General features: G+C 39.9%; 2 protein-coding genes across 2 annotated transcripts; one reads left to right on the top strand and one right to left on the bottom strand.

Annotated features, from left to right (window-relative positions):
* Nucleotides 1-1,466: 1,466 nt before the first annotated feature.
* evx2 (even-skipped homeobox 2) lies at nucleotides 1,467-3,655 on the bottom strand. The gene is made up of 3 exons (XM_056437984.1): nucleotides 3,262-3,655; nucleotides 2,586-2,821; nucleotides 1,467-2,108 (listed from the first exon to the last, which is right to left on the bottom strand). The coding sequence occupies exons 1-3, from the start codon at nucleotides 3,653-3,655 to the stop codon at nucleotides 1,467-1,469; spliced, it is 1,272 nt and encodes a 423-aa protein (XP_056293959.1).
* An 11,409-nt stretch (nucleotides 3,656-15,064) lies between these two features.
* Nucleotides 15,065-17,325, top strand: hoxd12a (homeobox D12a). Its single transcript, XM_056435616.1, has 2 exons — nucleotides 15,065-15,636; nucleotides 16,064-17,325. The coding sequence occupies exons 1-2, from the start codon at nucleotides 15,081-15,083 to the stop codon at nucleotides 16,300-16,302; spliced, it is 795 nt and encodes a 264-aa protein (XP_056291591.1). The 5' UTR covers nucleotides 15,065-15,080; the 3' UTR covers nucleotides 16,303-17,325.
* The last annotated feature ends 281 nt before the right edge of the window (nucleotides 17,326-17,606 follow it).

Genomic DNA, 17,606 nt, shown 5'->3' with positions numbered 1-17,606 from the left:
TGGCTTGTACATCCAGTGTTTAAACATTTAAAAAAAACATTCAGCAAGTCACACAAAATAAATAAATAAAAAGTGTACAAAACGAAAAACAAGCCTATACCATCCACATTTTATGAAGCATTTTCCAGGGTGATCAATAATTCAGTTTTCAACTATCAGTAGGACTATCCTTGATATTTGCAAAATATTTCACGATTGACAGTTCACATGTTTTATAATGAACATATAGGTGATTTCCCAACAGGAACGAATAAAATAGCGCATAGCCATTTTTACAGGCGCAGACAGATTGAAAAACCAGACTATTTAGTCAGAATTTTCGCCTTGCTCAGTCCCGTCACTGTGTGTATTGAGTGAAGAGGTCCTAAAGGGATTACACACATATGGATTGGATATGAGGTGCAGCAATGTAAATAAAAGAGATTCTATGGGTCGAGGTGTTTCATATTATCAGCAAACTAAATCTGAGGGGCTCGTTCAGGCTGCTTTGTTTGTCATATTTCCAAACCCTGCATGTGTCATATAGGACCCTTTATACAGTGCATCTGTGTACCAGGACTGTCGCTTTGTTCCGGCTCTTTTGTATGTCTAATGACTTCCCTGCGCGGGTTGTTAGCACTTGACAGCGGGTCTCAAAACGAGGAACTTTCTTGCAGTCATGTATTCAGAGGAGCTCAGGTACATGATTGGCAATTTTTGTCATGATGCTCTCATTATTAACATAACAATTGACACGAAAGACGCGGTGCAAAAAGGTATGCACCCTTAGCTGATTAGGGGGGTCCCCACAGTGCAGAGGCTGGGTGCTGGAGAAGCTGTCCCTGCCAAAAAACCTCAGTCTATTAGGCCTAGTGAAGAAAGAGATGCTCGTGGGCAGAGAAGTAGGACCTTCCGCTATCTAAATATAGTCAGCATAATTAGCTTACGTCAGGATCTTACAAAACAGAGGTAAGATGGGTTCCTCACGCTGAATACTGCCCTTTGAGCCGCAGAAATATTAATGTGACTCAATTTCAGATGTTAGTTTCGATTTCTATAAATAAATAGCCTAAATACATTTAACATGGCACATGGATTGATGGATGAGACAGAATGAACACACTGCATGGCCGGTTATTTTTTTCTCCAAATATGTATAAATTAATCCAGCATAGCAAAAATGCTCTACTGTCACAACACAAGAGTACACGCTTTTATAAAAAGTTGTTTGGGAGTCGCAAAATGTTCGGTGCGATACTATTCATGTATTTTTCGTTATAAAGAGTCAGTTGAACTTGAAACGGACTTGTAGAAATGAATCTAAACGTGTGTGTGCGTGTGTGCGTGTGTGTGCGCGCGCGCGTGTGTGTGTGTGTGTGTGTTTACAATGCTGCCTAGACGAATTCTTTACACAGGTGTGATTTTTAAAGTAGGCCTTAATAGGACTAGAGCAGAATAGGAAACGGTCCTGGAGGCTGCATGACGAGTTATCTGTTCAGTGATGTTTCTTCTCGTGGGTCCGGTGACGGGACTGAGGTCTTGCTGAGAACAGCAGCAGAATACGGCAGAAATCCACTCTCGGATCTTTGCCCCGAAGCTGTGCAGGTAAAGTCAGCGCTGGCGCTCCTGGAGCCGAGCGCGCTCGCTGCCTGGCTGCTGTGGCAGCTGAGGCACGAGCAGGGCCCGGTGGACGACGGGGCGCCGGCCGCCGCTGCCGCTGCTGCTGCCGCTGCTGCGGCCGCCGCCGCCGCCGCCACTGAGCTATTCAGGCCTGCGGGTGACTGGTAGAGTCCCGGGTGCCTGAAGCCGCATAGAAGCTCTGGCCGCGAGTAGGGGTGTGAGAGGGCCCGGAAGGAATCGAGGGGGCGGATGGACGAGGCGAAAGGTGACGAAGCGGCGCTGGAGGCGGCGGCAGCGGCGGCAGCGGCGGCGGCGGCGGCTGCTGCTGCCGTGACACCGACGTGCGGGTAGTAGTGTAGAGGCATGTGCGAGTGGAAAGGGTAAGGTAGACTTCCTGTGGCGGCCGCGTGCGTCATCATGTAGGTGTAGAAGCTGGGGTCTGCTGGATGGGGCCAGGACATCGCCAAACGCTGCCTTTTATCCTTCATCCGCCTGTTCTGGAACCACACCTGCACGCAGAGTCAACACAAGGCACATCATGAAGCTGCCATGTTGTTTTCAAGCTCTAAATGTAGACCTCTGAAGAGTGTGCTTCAGCGCGTGCTCGAGCACTAAATATGCTAGAAATAAACTGTGTTGAACATGAAAATAAATAATTTCCCTATGCATATATGCAGTTAAAATCGACAAGAAAAAAATAACAGTTGAAATATTATTTTTTTATTTCGGATTTAATTATTTTAAATGGGTAGGTTATAAACTATTCACACCGGTTGAATTGATTAGCAACCACGGTGTGACTATAATAAACGCTTTATTTGGTTTACAGGTTAAAATCTAAATATTACACTGCAACATTCCAGCACACATTATTATTATGGTGGTATTTTGCTATGTAGAGTAGTATGCTATTCAGTTATACACACAGCATTGCTTTATCAGCACAAACACATGCACACACAATACTAATGAAGATTAATATGTACCTTAATCGTAGTTTCGGGCAGATTCAGCGCTGCGGCTAATTCACATCTTCTCGGTCTCGAAACGTAATTTTCCCTGTAAAACTCTTTTTCCAGTCTTCCGATCTGTTCTCTGGTGAAAGCAGTCCGATATCTTCTCACTTGGTCGCTATTTGAATTGTTTGATCCACCCGATGAATTACCGTTCATATTCTGTAGTGAGTTCGAGCTTATGTTGGAAGATCCAGAATCTGAAAACCCTAAACAAATATTGGAAATTGGCATCTTGTTATCGACCATAGTGAAATTATAAACGTGCACGTGTGGCCTTGCACTATACATTTGACAATCTAATGAAAATTCTTATGAGATTGTTAATGTCGAAATAAAATGTGTGGCAATAGTCAAATCCTAAATATTCACCTTTTGAGTTTAATAATAATAATAATGATAATGATACAAAATAAATATATATAGGAATAATGATAATAATAATAATAATAATAATAATAATATACAAAATAAAATTCTACAAATGACAGGCTTCATAATCATAATATTTTCATTTAACTTCATTTGGTTTATAGGTGGAGAGAGAATAATCAGAGTGGCTATTACCCGCCATATTAACATTAAAATACAACTGCAGAAATAATGGAAAAAAAACATTAATATGGAGAAAAATGAAATATTCGGCTACCTTTGTTGTTTTCCTTGTGCTGGCTCGGGGATCGATGCGAAGGGCATCCCACCTCCACATCACTGTTAATATCTGAATCTGGCGAAACTTCGGAGTAAATACTCATTTTCTTTCTGCTTTCTGACGAAGAAATTTCCGCCGAAGAGGTATTGTCACTGTTGTGGTGTGAACCGTAAAGACTGTCAATTTCAAATTTTCCTTTCGTCGAGATGTCCCCAAGATTTCCATGGAGAGAAGCCGAAGTTATTCTGGGGCTTAGTCGTCCGCTGTGCTGAGAGTTTTCCAGGGCCTCCAGCACGGAATTTCCAGGCGTGTCTGCGAGCCTCTTGCCTGCGACAGGACTGTGCAGACCTCTCTCCATCAATATCATCTCTTTTCTTATCCTCTCCATCATTAAGCCGTGCAAGACGAGAGAGAGAGAGAGAAAAACACACACGCACTCACACACACGCACACACACACACACACACACACACACACACACACACACACACACACACACACACACACACACACACCGCACAACACTTGTCCAGGGGGGCTGGAGCGCCAATGAGTTGTGTCGGAGCTTAAATCCGCATGCAACTCAGCAACTGTCTCTAAATAACTGTCTCTAAACCTTTTTATAAGCAAGACGCGAAAAATGAAAAGAATCTGAATGCAATCGACGAGCGACTGCTCAAAACGAGCCGAGCATCCTCCTCACAGCAGCGAAATGTCATTCATCAAAAGTGGTTGCTCTTCGTTGTTAAAATGCTCGGCTGACGTCGCTCCAATGATCATTTATTGTAACAGGTTTATAAGCAAATAAATAGGAGAGGGCTGTCTCTTGATGATGGAGGCGGCCTTCGGTCAGACGAATAATATCCAAGTGCAGAGGAAGAGAGGAGTGAGGAGCGAGGAGCGAGGTGCGTGTCCCTGGGTTGATCTCTGAGTCTGTTTTAGATTGCTCTGGGGTTTGGCCTCTTGGGTGAAATTGACAGTCTGATTAATAAAATGAGCGGTGCAACATTTCCCTCTTCATTTCGAAATATCATTATGCTTTGATTCTCTATTGTTTCCCTCCTCTCTTTTCACCCTCCCCCTCTCCAATAGTTGTTATTTTTTATTTATGCTCCTTAATTCTTTTATCTTTTTGTTTTTACAATAGTCTGCGACTTTAATCCGAATATGAAGTGCATTAGGATTAACACGAAACTGTGTTGAGAGATTAAGAGTATTGTTTTTTTAAGACATCTTTTTTTTGGTATTACATTTTTTTCGCACATTTAATATTTTTCCAGTTTTTTCACACAGTTCGTCAAAGACATATTTTGATGTGGTGATAATGGTTGCATTAGTACCGACAACAGCACACGCTGTATATTATGCATGTAGTATCTTTACTGTTAGCTGGCTTAAAAACACGTGCAATTTTCTTTAAAAAAATAATAATTTAACAATCAATAGTCACTGTTAGTTTAAATTACATTTCGTTACAGATTATTATTTACATTTTCTTTGTTTATTTCCATTTCCCCTGAAGTTGAATCTAAACGAATTACAAGGATTTAAAAGCGTATACTTCATATTTAACGTTCTTAACAGAATCTCTTATCGGTTTGAAGTAATTTCCTCCCAGTCAAAACCTTTACTGTGCATTGTTGTCTATGTATTTACAGGAAAATAACTGCCACATATGTGCATCATATAAACTTCTACCGGAGACTCGAAGAAAGACATAACACCCATGCATGGACTCCTATAGTTCTCGATGTGAAATTGCCCAGGGCTTCGGATCATCCTCTGTGTGTCCTCTGGCGCCTCTTGCAGGTTTTAATGTGAATTGCCGTCATTGATATGAGGCGGTGACTGCATGGGAACTGAGGGCTAGTTTACCATATAGTGTAGGAGTTTACCTGATACCCTGACTTGTGTCTCTGCTGAGCACTCTGGCAGCATTAACAAAAAATATGAGTGTATAAGACAATTTATAGATAATATAAATAGTTTGTGAGAAGAGCCAAAGAGCCACATTGTTAACCTCACTCATACGTTGTGTCTTATTTTTGTAATATGGTGTAATGGGATTAAGTTCAGAACAAAGTATGGCTGACCTTTCTGATAAGGCAGAATACAACACTAAATACTAACACATATTAGGCTTCAGGATAAGAACCAATTACAGCTAGAATTTCAATATCAACTTCTGGATAATTAAAAAACTATATGTCCACTTAATCATATGTTCAAAAATCTGCATTTGTGCAAAATCATGTTTACAATTTTAGAACAATCGTCTTTTACTTACAGGATAAGACCAATTAATACATTACATTTAGTTAAATGAACCCATCACTTCATTAGTGAACACAATATTTTATTTCATATTTTAATGAAAAACTGCTTTGTACTCAATGAAGACACTGGTGTTTGCAATCTCCTAAGAGCTTTGGGAATTTACATTTCATATAATTAGGTCATTTGCATACATGTTATGCAGCTGAAAAATCTTTATATGAAGAGTTTGAAATTGATCTTTGGAATTTTCTCTCAACCTTATTTAAGTTATATTTTAGAGCGTAATAGACCAAATGCCACTATAATCTCCTTATTTCTTTCTCTCATACCAGCTTTGATTGTTCCTCAAGCTATTAAATATTCACTTTTCAACATTGCAATTTTCTTTAAAAAAACTGAGTGCATATTTATACATCGCATTTTCGAGAAGGTCTTTCCCCAAAACATCTGCGCCACATATTCTTGGACATAAAGTTTTAAATGTGTAGACTTTAAGTTTCTTTTAAGCTCGTCTTTAGAGGCTGGTTCTCATGCTCTTCAGTTGACGTGTGCATTGATGAACAGCAGCACACTCTGAATGCATCCTTGCCGATACACCTATGTTCAGGATATTCTTGGTCCAAAGATATGAATCTAAAGTTTGAATGTGAAAGTCAACTTTAAATCGAGCAGGTCGCAGGGTTCCACAGCATTTTAGTAGATCATTTTCAGATGCTCACTTCAGTTAGCTTAATATACAGTTTACTGTGGATCCACCAGTGTGCAAATGTTACACATCAACACAATCCTGAGAATTAAGGTAAAACAATTATAATGTGCTATTCTGTCATGAAATAAGCATGAGGCTAAATTAAATTAATGGTCTCGAAAGTCATGTGTTAAATACTCCTAATGATTAACTCTAATTGAAAATGAACACTGTTCCCTATTCATAAAAAATACAATTATTCTTTACTGACATTTGTAAAAACTAATATGAAACACACCAGACAGGTTCAGCAAACCATAAAGGATGGTCATACATGTAGTTTATTGATTAATATTGACTATGCACATTAATTATCATTTTCATAAGTGACTGTTAGCCAGCAGGCTGATTCTTAACTGCAGTCTTTTGACACAATGTTCTTAACCTGAAAGGACGGCTTCAGAAATATGCCAAAGTTACAAGAATAGCAACCAAATCAGCTTCATTCAAAGCAAAGTAAATGTAAATACTATAATGTAGCAATAAATGCCATAATATCCACTGCTTAGTGTATTTTCCCATGCAAAACAATATAAAGCAGAAATGAGAAATAGGCTAACCACATATTGAACACAGTATAGCAGCAGTTATGATGTAGATGAATCATAAGACCAGAATCCAAATCCAAGTGGACAAACAGGAAGGACTGTGTTAAGGCTGAAGTGGGACAAGTCAGCAGCCACCATGGCTGAATTTGTTGGGCTGAAATAGGTGTCGATCGAGCAAAAATCCCTGAACACATAAGCTTAAAGGGCCCTGCACTCGTGCATTTTCAATTATTCTGTCGATTCAATCTCTGCTCAGGTGAAACGGGGGCGATTGATGATGGGAGTGGCATCCACCTGTATACAGAGTGAAGTTGTCCCTAACAGCTTAACCTATTATCAGCCAAATGATTAAAATCAACTGTGTATACCAAGGGTGTGCAGTGTCTTTTAACATAAAGATTTCAAAGAGCTCAGAAGATATGAAGGTGGTACTGATACCATTAGATGCCGTGCATTGTTTGATTCAACTGCCTCAGTAGCAGCTGAAACTGAAGCAACGAAATGGAATTCAGCCATCATTCATTTATATTATTTACTTTCCTTTCTTTACTGGGACATGTCAACATGTTATCTATGATAAAGACCTCTTAGAAGATGTGGGACTACCTTGACTGTGTTTCCAATGAGAAGTTGGAGAGATTTCTCTGCCACCTCCATGCAGTCAGTGGTGTAGGATGCAGCGTCTAGTGGTCATTAGAGGAACTGCACCTTAAGGCACACGTTGGCTCCCTCTCTGGGTACATTTAGGTCCCTAACCATACCTCCCTGAAGGCATACCTCCAGCCTGGGACACCTTAAATGTATTTCAGGAAGCAAAACAACCAATTCATGTGCTGACATTCTTCAACATTATTTGTGGAAATTAAATGATGAGTTTAAACCGCTGAATGAGAATGTTCAAATGCTGCAGGTTTTTGACGATGTAAATATCTGCCCGATCAACAATATTGTGAATCATATTCGGATTTCCAAAAATGTAAACCTTGGTTTTTTAAATGTTTCAATGTCGAAACGTTGCCTCAATTCATCAATTGACTGCAGCGGTTTAAAACTGGCTAGAGTTTCAGAAATCTGTCACCATGCTTTTATTTTTGTAAATTACAGGATTGCATTGTGTAGAAGTTGTTTTAATCTGTTGACCTCTTGAACTTTAGTCCATTTTAGTAACATAAATAACTCCACCCAAACTCAAATTTTGTTCGGCTGTAGCTCATCTCCTTTACCACAAGGTACTCGGGTTCGGTCCCCGCTCTCCTCATAGTTGCATGTTGAAGTGTCCTTGAGCAAGACACTGAACCCCCAGTCACTCCCCGGGCCTTCACTGCAGCTCACTGCACCTTAATAACTCAGGATGGGTCAATAAAAGTGTACAATATTGTTATTACAAATCCAAACATTACGGCAAATGTGAGCAATCTTTTTCCATTAATAACTGCAGCAATGCAAAATTAATATACACATCAGCCAGAAGTATATTTCATATATTTGACTCTTGATGCATAATCTGTGGTACTTTCTCTTAAATTATCATTTGATGCGTCAAACAAGGAGTTCGTAGCTGTCAACGTGTGTTATTATACTACGTGGGTCATACAGGAAGTTGAAAAAAGCAGGTTCCCTGCACCTAAAAGTGCGTTCCAGAGAATTTCTTCAAATTTGGCACACGGGTGCACTTGGCCTCACGGATGAACATATGCTAATGGTGACCATTTTGCACAAATCTACAAGGATAACATGACAAAGTGATCTTGGGCAGACATTGACATGAACTGAAACTGCTTGGCAGATCATACAAATGTGATGCAGTGCATGTTTTGCCCAGAAAGGATCAGCAGAAACTTAATCATTGCTTAAAAACAGAGCTGCGACTCAATGAACTGGCCCTTCACTTATCAGCTCTCGAAACCATGAAGAGAAAACACATTACATCGGCTTAATCCTATCGAAATAGAGATGTTGTTTAATATCCGTTAATAGATTGCAGATTTATAGAAGCCATCACACACATACAATATTTTTTTTACTATAGTAGCCTACCGGGAAATTCAGGTGTGATGCTTACCATAGTTAAACCTGTTAGCCACTTCAGTCAAACACGCAGAGGAGGCAGATTATTGTTGACATTCGTCGATGGTTCTTTGATTTTTTTCTGTTCACTTTGAAGTAACCATTTTGTGTTTGCTACATCCTTCTGGAGTTATAGTCTTTAACAAAGGACACTGTTAATTGCTAATATAGTCCAAACAATAATCAATAAATTAGTTTAGAGGACATTATATTGTAAATATGAAGATCACTCAATTAAGCACCATAACTCAAATAACTATGAAACCCAATATGCCTTTTACAGTATGTCTATCATGGACTGTGGTTCCACGCAGTAAGTAAATGTGCTACTGTTATAAATACACAGTATAGTTGAAGATTGCATGTTTTGCATTCATCGTACACAACTTTTTTATTAGGCACTGGTCTGTGTCATGAAACCCGTCCCACACATTACAGGATGCATATATAATACATTTAATGTATAATGATGTCACATGTGAAGTTGTTTCCATCTTGTTGAAGTGGGAGCACATCACATGTTACATATTTTAGTTCCAATTCCCTAAAAAAGAGGACTGCCATTGTTGAGAAACAAATAATACGAGAGCTTGGACCAATCAGCATTTAGAACTGATTGCATTGGCACACTGCTTTTTATGCATTTATTTTGGTAATTAGGGTAAAGCATATTTCTCTCCCTCTTTTAAGTCTGTATAAAAGAGTACCCCCCCCCACACACACACACACACACACACACGCGTAGACTCGCACGCACGCACACGCACGCACGCACACCAACTCTTTAGCTGCGTGTTTCAGTGGATGCTGGATGAAGCTGTTGCGTTCTGCTCTGTCTGTCCATCTGTGCCTTCACCGTTGTTTCCTTAAGTGAGAGCGCCATCTTGGGGCGACTTGTTGTTAATGCAAACAAACCAAATAACAGAGCAGGGACCAAACTAACTGCTGACCTCAGAAAGTCCCATTTCATCTCAAACGTTAAGACATAAACATGTGTAAATCACACAAAACACATTTATTTACAGATTGCTACACGTCATTGAGTCAAATCAGAAGCATTAGGCAGCGCATCGATTGAATAGCATTATTCTGTCAATAGCAAGATGCTGTTTGCTCAATATAAACGTATGATATATGAGCCTAAAAGTTATTACACTTTGTTAAAACATTCATGTTTGTCTTTATCTTTAAAATACCTTTGGTCAGTTTCTCAGTTGTATCTTTATGAAACTAAAGAGTAAAAACTCTGATGGTGAACCTATCGCTGAGCACAAATTAATGTCAAATCACGTATTGCTATAATATTGCATCAAAAGTGACTAATATGAGTAGAATGAACTTTCAGAGAAAATAACTGTGCAGATGATCAATATAGAAGGAGTGTGTTAGCTTCTTGTCACTCAGCAGCAGTCCGTTTTAAAGAGTTTATTATAATATATCACTATTAAAGTCAACATATTCTAGGTTATTGTAGTATTCACATAACGCATTCTTTGATTCAAACTGATGTTTACTTGCTCTACAATAGTTTATTAATTTATTGGTACTTTATCATAACTCTTGTTACCACATTGATGGGTTGTTGTGGTTATTTGTTAAACATGACCTTGCCCACTATGTATTTGATCGGAGGCCACGTTGGTGCTGCTCAACATGTTGGTTTCAATTTGTTTTCTACATTTTGGCTGTTTTACCAACATTTTCCATCACGTGCATAAGTCGCTCAGGGTATTTATTTTAAATGTGTCCCAAATGTTATCTCGAATATTTACTTTGAAAGATGACCTCATTAGGCCGGTTGGAAACTACAAATCGTGGATTTAATTCATATGCCTGCACGTTCACGTTTCTCCAGATAAAATATAACCACCAAATGTTCATTTTATTTAGGAAATTATAGAGTTTCTTAACACCATTTGTTTATCAGCTTTATCCTCAACCAAACAACTTCCCCCCCCCCTTTCGACTTTTCAAAAAACTGCTTAATATAGTCCAGAAATAGGTAAGTAAGTAAGTAAGTAAAAGTTTATTTATATAGCGCCCTTCGCAGTACGAATACACAGAGTGCTTTACAATAAAAACAATAAAAACAGTAAAAACAGTACAACATCATAAACAAAGCAGCAAGGTGCTGAAGCCAGTGCTACATCACAAATTGCGGGTGCATTACCTCCAGTACACAAGACTTTTGAGCAGTCACAAACGCAGTAGAAGAAACCAACAAACAATAAATTAAACATAGAGAGCAGAAAACCGATAACACATAGAAACCTAACCCAGAAATGCCTGTTTGTAGAGATGTGTTTTTAGCTGATTTCTGAAGCTTTTTTCGGACTGAGCTGCTCTCAACACCTGCGGAAGTGTGTTCCACAGGCGTGGGGCGACTGCAGCAAAGGACCGATCGCCCTTTGTTTTTAATCGTGTGCGTGGCACTGCCAGGAGCCCCTGGTCAGCTGACCGTAAGGACCGGCTGGGGGTGTGCTGTATGATGAGGTCATGTATATAACTGGGGGCGAGGCCGTGTATGGACTTAAAGGTAAAGAGAAGCACTTTGTACTGGATCCTATACTGGATTGGTAACCAGTGTAGGGCAGCCAGTATAGGGGTAATGTGACACGATTTCTTTGACCTGGTGAGTAATCTGGCAGCTGCATTTTGAACCAGTTGGAGGCGGTTTATGGATGCCTGGTTTAGACAGGTGAAAAGTGAGTTGCAATAATCCAGTCTGGAGGATACAAAGGCATGTATAGCCATTTCCATCTCAGAGTGGGCGATGATGGAACGCAATTTCGCGATGTTTCGCAGGTGGAAAAAGCAATTGCGACTCAGAGTCTTGACGTGTTTATCCAGCAGCATTGCCTGGTCAAAATGAATACCGAGGTTTTTGATGGTTGGGTGGACATTGTTTTTGAGAGGGCCCAGATGTTCAGCTGCAGATGAACATATTAAACGTAAACATATTCCACACGTGGACCTGCAAAACTTCTGCAGCCTGGAGCTTCTGTTAATATGACAGAACTAGAAAATACTTAGAAAACCTTTGTGTACTTTGTTCGTGTGGAGTTCCCTCTCAGGTATATTACGCGGAATTTCTCTTAACGCTATTTATATCAACACAAGGAAGATTCAAGGCAACATTGCTCAGCCCAAAGAACTTGAACGAGGGAAGCCGCAAGTTTATTACCAAGGACAATAGACAGCAGACAGCTTCCTTAAGGGCCTGAAAACCGGCCGACGTAGCTCCTGCGGCACCCGAAACATGAAGGACAGAGAGCAGTAAACAACAATAAAGCTGCTCCTTGTTTTGTATTTGTCGGATGTCATCTTACTTTCTCTGACGGTCGGCCGAACTTTAATAGAGGAAACCGTCAAGCCTGAAAGTCCCAACTACTCATTGGTGAATTCTGAATTTAAAAGAGACAATTTGACGCCCGCTTTGCGCTGAGCAGCTCTGCGCAGTTTGTGATATAACTCCACGTGTTGGGCGAAATGTGTCGCAAAGCCAAACGGATTAAAGTGAAACTGTGCCGGTGCGGTATAGCAAGTTAAAGATGAAACGATTGCATATTTATTTCCTTTCAGTTGGAATTGGTTTGTTATTTTGCGATAAATACAATATTCTTTTAATTCTAACTTCTCACTGCTTTTTTCTTAATGAGGGCAAATACGATTTAGACATTTTTTCCTGGTTTGCATATCGAAGTGTCCTTGAGCAAGACACTGAACCCCCAGTTGCTCCCCGGCGCTTCACTGCAGCACTCTGCTCCTATAAGGATAGGTCCAATACAGAGAAGGATTTCCCCAATGTGGGGTCAATAACATGTACATTTATTTTAACGGGAGATTTAGGCCTGCAAGTTGAAAACACACGTACACACACCTATAGCTATATTCCAAAATTGAGTATACTCAACTTTGGAATATAGCTTACAATGTGATGGACACAACTAACAACTATCTATTTAAACAGCCTAAAAAACACAAGCATTCAGTCAGTGTTGTTATATCGTTATCTTTGTTAATATTTGTTTGTAGCATTGTGTCCATATGTTTAGACATTATAACTTTAAGTCGTTTTTTAATGCATAGGTTTCGCCATTAGACATATTTTTCCAACTGGTATGTCTTCTTTGTTCTCGATTTAAAAACACTGGTAACATAGAATTACAAAAAACTAACAGGGAACAAAGACTTGCGACACATCCAGGTTTATGTTTTCACTTTCCCTACCTTGTGATGTTAATAAAGGCACACATTGCTTATGGTCCCTCAGTCGAGCAGTAAATATTAATTACTCCAGCGATGACTGACAGTGATGATGTTTAATTGCAGAATTAAGCAACTGACAAACAATGAAAAGTGCAAAGACAGCATGGCAGGATGAAGGCCAAATACGAACATGTACCGCCATCTATTGGATTACAGCCGCCATTACTTCACCCAGTAGTCATTGTGAGAAAGTTGCCTGTATTTTCAATCTCAGTGAATGTATGTGAAATAATGAACTCTAAAGCTAACAGCTACAATTAGCCAGTTTGACCGGACACGGTGTAGTTATAGGAATAGTATCTTCATCGTCAAAACAATCATCCAGACGCACTTTCCCTCACTGTGGGATCCTTTGTAAAGAAAAAACAACTGCTGCAAGTCTTTAGTGTGGGTCTACTTTTTAACTCCCCACCCCCAATACACACACACACACACACACACACACACACACACACACACACACACACACACACACACACACACACACACACACACCTACATACACACATTTTACCTAATCCATCGTCTCTATACTATACAGAAAAAAAGATCTCCACTGGTAACACAAATAGTAACTTGTAATCATAATAACTAATGGAGGCCTTATATGTCTTCCGATAGGTTATTATTATATGTCGATAATAAATAATAGTGGCGATTATAAATCAAACAAGTATACAGTGTATCATGGTGCACGTTACATTCAGAGGACCCTTTATATGTATTTCGAGCAGCACATATATGTGATAGTACACTATAAATACTAAAGCGAAATGCACTTGGACTTGAATACTATACATTTACGCAGTATTTGACATTTAAAATGTATGTTTTAATTGTAAACAATAGTGTAATCATTTTTGCAAGGAGATACTATAATTGTTTAGGCTTATTTTCGCGTGCTAACATTGGACTAGAGGTCGTAATTGTATAATAGGGGGGCCACGAAGAAGCTTTTTTTTTTACAGAGATGACGATTGTAATGTTCATTTTGTTCACTCAGGGGGAAAAGCCACTAAAGTTATATTTGAAGACATACACTATCAACCTAAACTGCTCAAGAAGACTAATTGCAGTTAATTTTTTGCAAATATGGAGAACATTAGGGAGCCTGTACCTCTGGTGAAAAACGCAGACAAATGTTTTAAAATTAAATCGAGTTTCTGTAAAAGCCGATGTGAATTTTCAAGATGTGTATATATTTCCAGATGTTTCACACGTTGTTTTCAGTCCATATAACAACACAGCATCGCGAATGAATGCGACATTGTTTACAATGGAGTGACCACAGCATCACATCCAAGGCTAACATGTAATATAACATAATAACACAATGCTATGTTGAGATTGCATGCGGAGAAAAGGGACTTGTATTATCTGTTCATGAATATGTTTCCCCGTCTGCACTGTGCTTTGATTGACTGCTTTATGTCAATGCAAGAGCACATTTTGTATACCCTTCATCCCAAAAGTATTCAGTTTCAATAATTGTGCACTGAGAGTACATTTCATATGCGGCTGTGCGTGGTCTCGGGTATCCCGTAGTGCGTTTATTACCCTGCATGTACCCTTGTGCCATATGGGTCAGCACAGAGTTCTTAATCTCAGCACAAAGTGGCTCTTTTGAAATAAGAGCCTCTGACACTTTATATGTTATAAGCCGAACATTCTTGTGATATTCTCGACTATATGATGCGAAATCGGACTTCATCCCCCCACCCACTCAGTACCAAAAGATATCCTCATGGAGTATTTTTGCTTTGCAGTTCTGGGAGCAAGGGTGGGGCGGAACAACACAGTGTGCATATCACGTGACGTTGTATTAACAAATCAACAATTACCTACCCGTTATTCTTCAGGAGTTGCTAAGAGCCTTGCGAGAAGCGTCTGAGGGAAGCTCCACGGAAATGTGTGAGCGGAATTCTTTAAATCCCGGCTATGTTGGTTCTCTGCTGAATTTTACTTCCCCTGAGTCGCTGTATTTCTCCAACTTGCGGGGTAATGGAGCCCACATACCCGGGCTGCACCAGCTCCCTTACAATAGGAGAGATGTGTGCACGCTCCCATGGACTTCCTCAAGTGCGTGCACGTCTGGACCAGCAGTACCACCTCAGGGTCGCGCCTTCGGCGGCTACTGTCCGCCGTTTCTGTCCAACCCGGTGTCTCTAAATACGAACTCTTCCAGCGGCCACGCCAAGGCGCATCTGGAGGAGTCGGCCCGATGCTTCCAGGTCACCAACCACAAGACCGAGGAGTCTGCCAGGCGAGATGAGGTGTACGCCGCGGAGCACGGGGCCACCAGTGACCGCGGCTACTCAGACCTGGACAGTCGGTCTCACAGTTCCGCGGCCCGGCTTGATCCGGATTCAGTGAATCCGCTGAATGTGAACGACACCAAACCGGAGCAGAATCCCATTCACCCATCATCTAGTCACACATGCTCCAGGACGTCTTTCGCAGAAGGTTAAGTACCCGGTTGTATATTTCTATTTAATTGTGATAACACACAGTATATGAACTATAGTAGATCTGTGCTTCACGTCGTTGTCTTATATTCTGCCTTCTGTGTGTTGTGATCCTGGCACATCATGAAGAATATTCAATTGGCGATAGCATAGGTTGGTCCCTGACATTATAGAATTGTAATGGTCAGCATATATCTCCTGTGATCTGATTATTATTCAAATATCTTTATATAGGCTGCTGTGTCTGGTATTCTTTTATTAACCATATTTTTCTATATGTACAGGAGGCGAGCTCTGTATTATTTAATGTGTTTAACCATTTTTTCCCCCGTTAGGTATAGTGCCATTGGGAGCAGTTCATACCCTGCTCCTGAGGTTGGTGTTCATTAAAGTATAAAACTTGTTTCTACCTCTGCTCCCTGCAGCTGCCCCATGGTGTTCGTCACAAGTGAGAACCAGGAAGAAGAGAAAACCTTACACAAAGCTACAGCTGGCTGAACTTGAGAATGAATTCATGATGAATGAATTCATCAACAGACAGAAACGGAAAGAGTTGTCAGAAAGACTGGACCTGAGCGACCAACAAGTGAAAATATGGTTTCAGAACCGAAGGATGAAGAAGAAACGACTGATGATGCGCGAGCACGCTTTCTCTGCGTACTGATGACCTTTGGACTTGATCATGACTCGCAGTGTTGTATTATGAATGTTGCAGCACATCTCATGTGCACACACCTTTCGGTTTGTGACATGGACTTGTATTTATAGATATGTAAAAAAAAAAGAAGAAGGAAATTCCTGTCACATTATAAACTGCAACTGTATCTAGTCCCAAGTTAAGTGATATCAATAGAATGCGACTAAAATAGAATTGATTCTACTCAATTGTTCGTTTGAGATATTGAGATTGTCCAAATGCGCAGTAGGCCCTGGCTCCTGATTGGCTTGAAGCTGCAGATCATGATTAACCTTTAAATTGTTTCTCATCCCGCTCAAAATGATATAAAAACGACAAAACCCGTGTAGATATTTACACATATTGGTCTGTGTTTGTGTATTTTGTATGCTGGTCTGTTCGTGTGGTGGGGGTCTAATGTGGAAGCAAACGGTCAAGTTCATGTTTACGGACAGATAAAAGATTAACAAGTCTGTGTTACGAGATATATTGTGATTGCATGGCTGTTTCCTACTTGTTGTTATTAAATTAAATGCCCGAGTTCCCCTGCAACTAATTGTAAATCTGCTTAAATGAGAAAAGTAACGTTGTTTTTGTTCTATATGGCCGCATTCAAAGTAAAAATAGTTTAGTGCAAGAAGGTGTTTACTTCGAGTGCAAAAAACATCATTTGTTGATATGAAACATTCTGATGTCGTTGATTCAAAGTGCTTTATATCTGTATTAATGTAATAGTGGATTGTTGTTGTCAGACCAGGTTTTGTATTCAAACGGCTCCTGCACAATTACACCTCAAATCAAAATTACTTTTGCTTTCCTGCTCTATTTTTAAATACATAATTTATTAAGTATTCTTTCGGATTCAATGGATCGTCAAATAAAAAGCATTATTTGTAAGAAAACGAATTAAACTATATAGACATCTTTTTACGCACATGGGCACATGTTTTGTAAAATGGACGCAACATACAAAGATGCATACATTTGTAAATAAAGTTAATTTTGAATTTACCCGAAGACGAGTTGTTGTGCATCTTGTGAATCATAATGTTTTAGGCAGGTTACTTTACTTTGTACCTGTATGTATGGAATATTGAAGTGTATCGAGCCTCCGTATTCACACTCATTCAGGGCCTATCAATCATTATCTATATCTGTATTCTGAATGTGAAAATGTGGCAATAATCTGCTCCATATTTGATTTACAAATAGTATTGCAGAGGATTTACTTCGAGTCAATTTTGTTTTGTTGGCTGCAGTGACGGAAGGAGCAGCATATGCGTGTTCTGTTA

This window comes from Pseudoliparis swirei, chromosome 2, assembly GCF_029220125.1.
Source record: "Pseudoliparis swirei isolate HS2019 ecotype Mariana Trench chromosome 2, NWPU_hadal_v1, whole genome shotgun sequence".
In the NCBI taxonomy this organism is placed as follows: Eukaryota; Metazoa; Chordata; class Actinopteri; order Perciformes; family Liparidae; genus Pseudoliparis; species Pseudoliparis swirei.
This window is presented reverse-complemented; position numbering and strand designations above follow the sequence as displayed.

Bases quoted from the DNA above. Each gene is read 5' to 3' on its own strand.
- evx2 (XM_056437984.1), bottom strand. From the start codon at position 3,655: ATGATGGAGAGGATAAGAAAAGAGATGATATTGATGGAGAGAGGTCTG. The intron at 2,822-3,261 runs GTAGCCGAATAT...ATATTTGTTTAG, and splicing joins GCACAAGGAAAACAACAAAG to GGTTTTCAGATTCTGGATCT. The intron at 2,109-2,585 runs GTACATATTAAT...CTCTGCGTGCAG, and splicing joins TGCCCGAAACTACGATTAAG to GTGTGGTTCCAGAACAGGCG.
- hoxd12a (XM_056435616.1), top strand. From the start codon at position 15,081: ATGTGTGAGCGGAATTCTTTAAATCCCGGCTATGTTGGTTCTCTGCTG. The intron at 15,637-16,063 runs GTTAAGTACCCG...TGCTCCCTGCAG, and splicing joins CAGGACGTCTTTCGCAGAAG to CTGCCCCATGGTGTTCGTCA.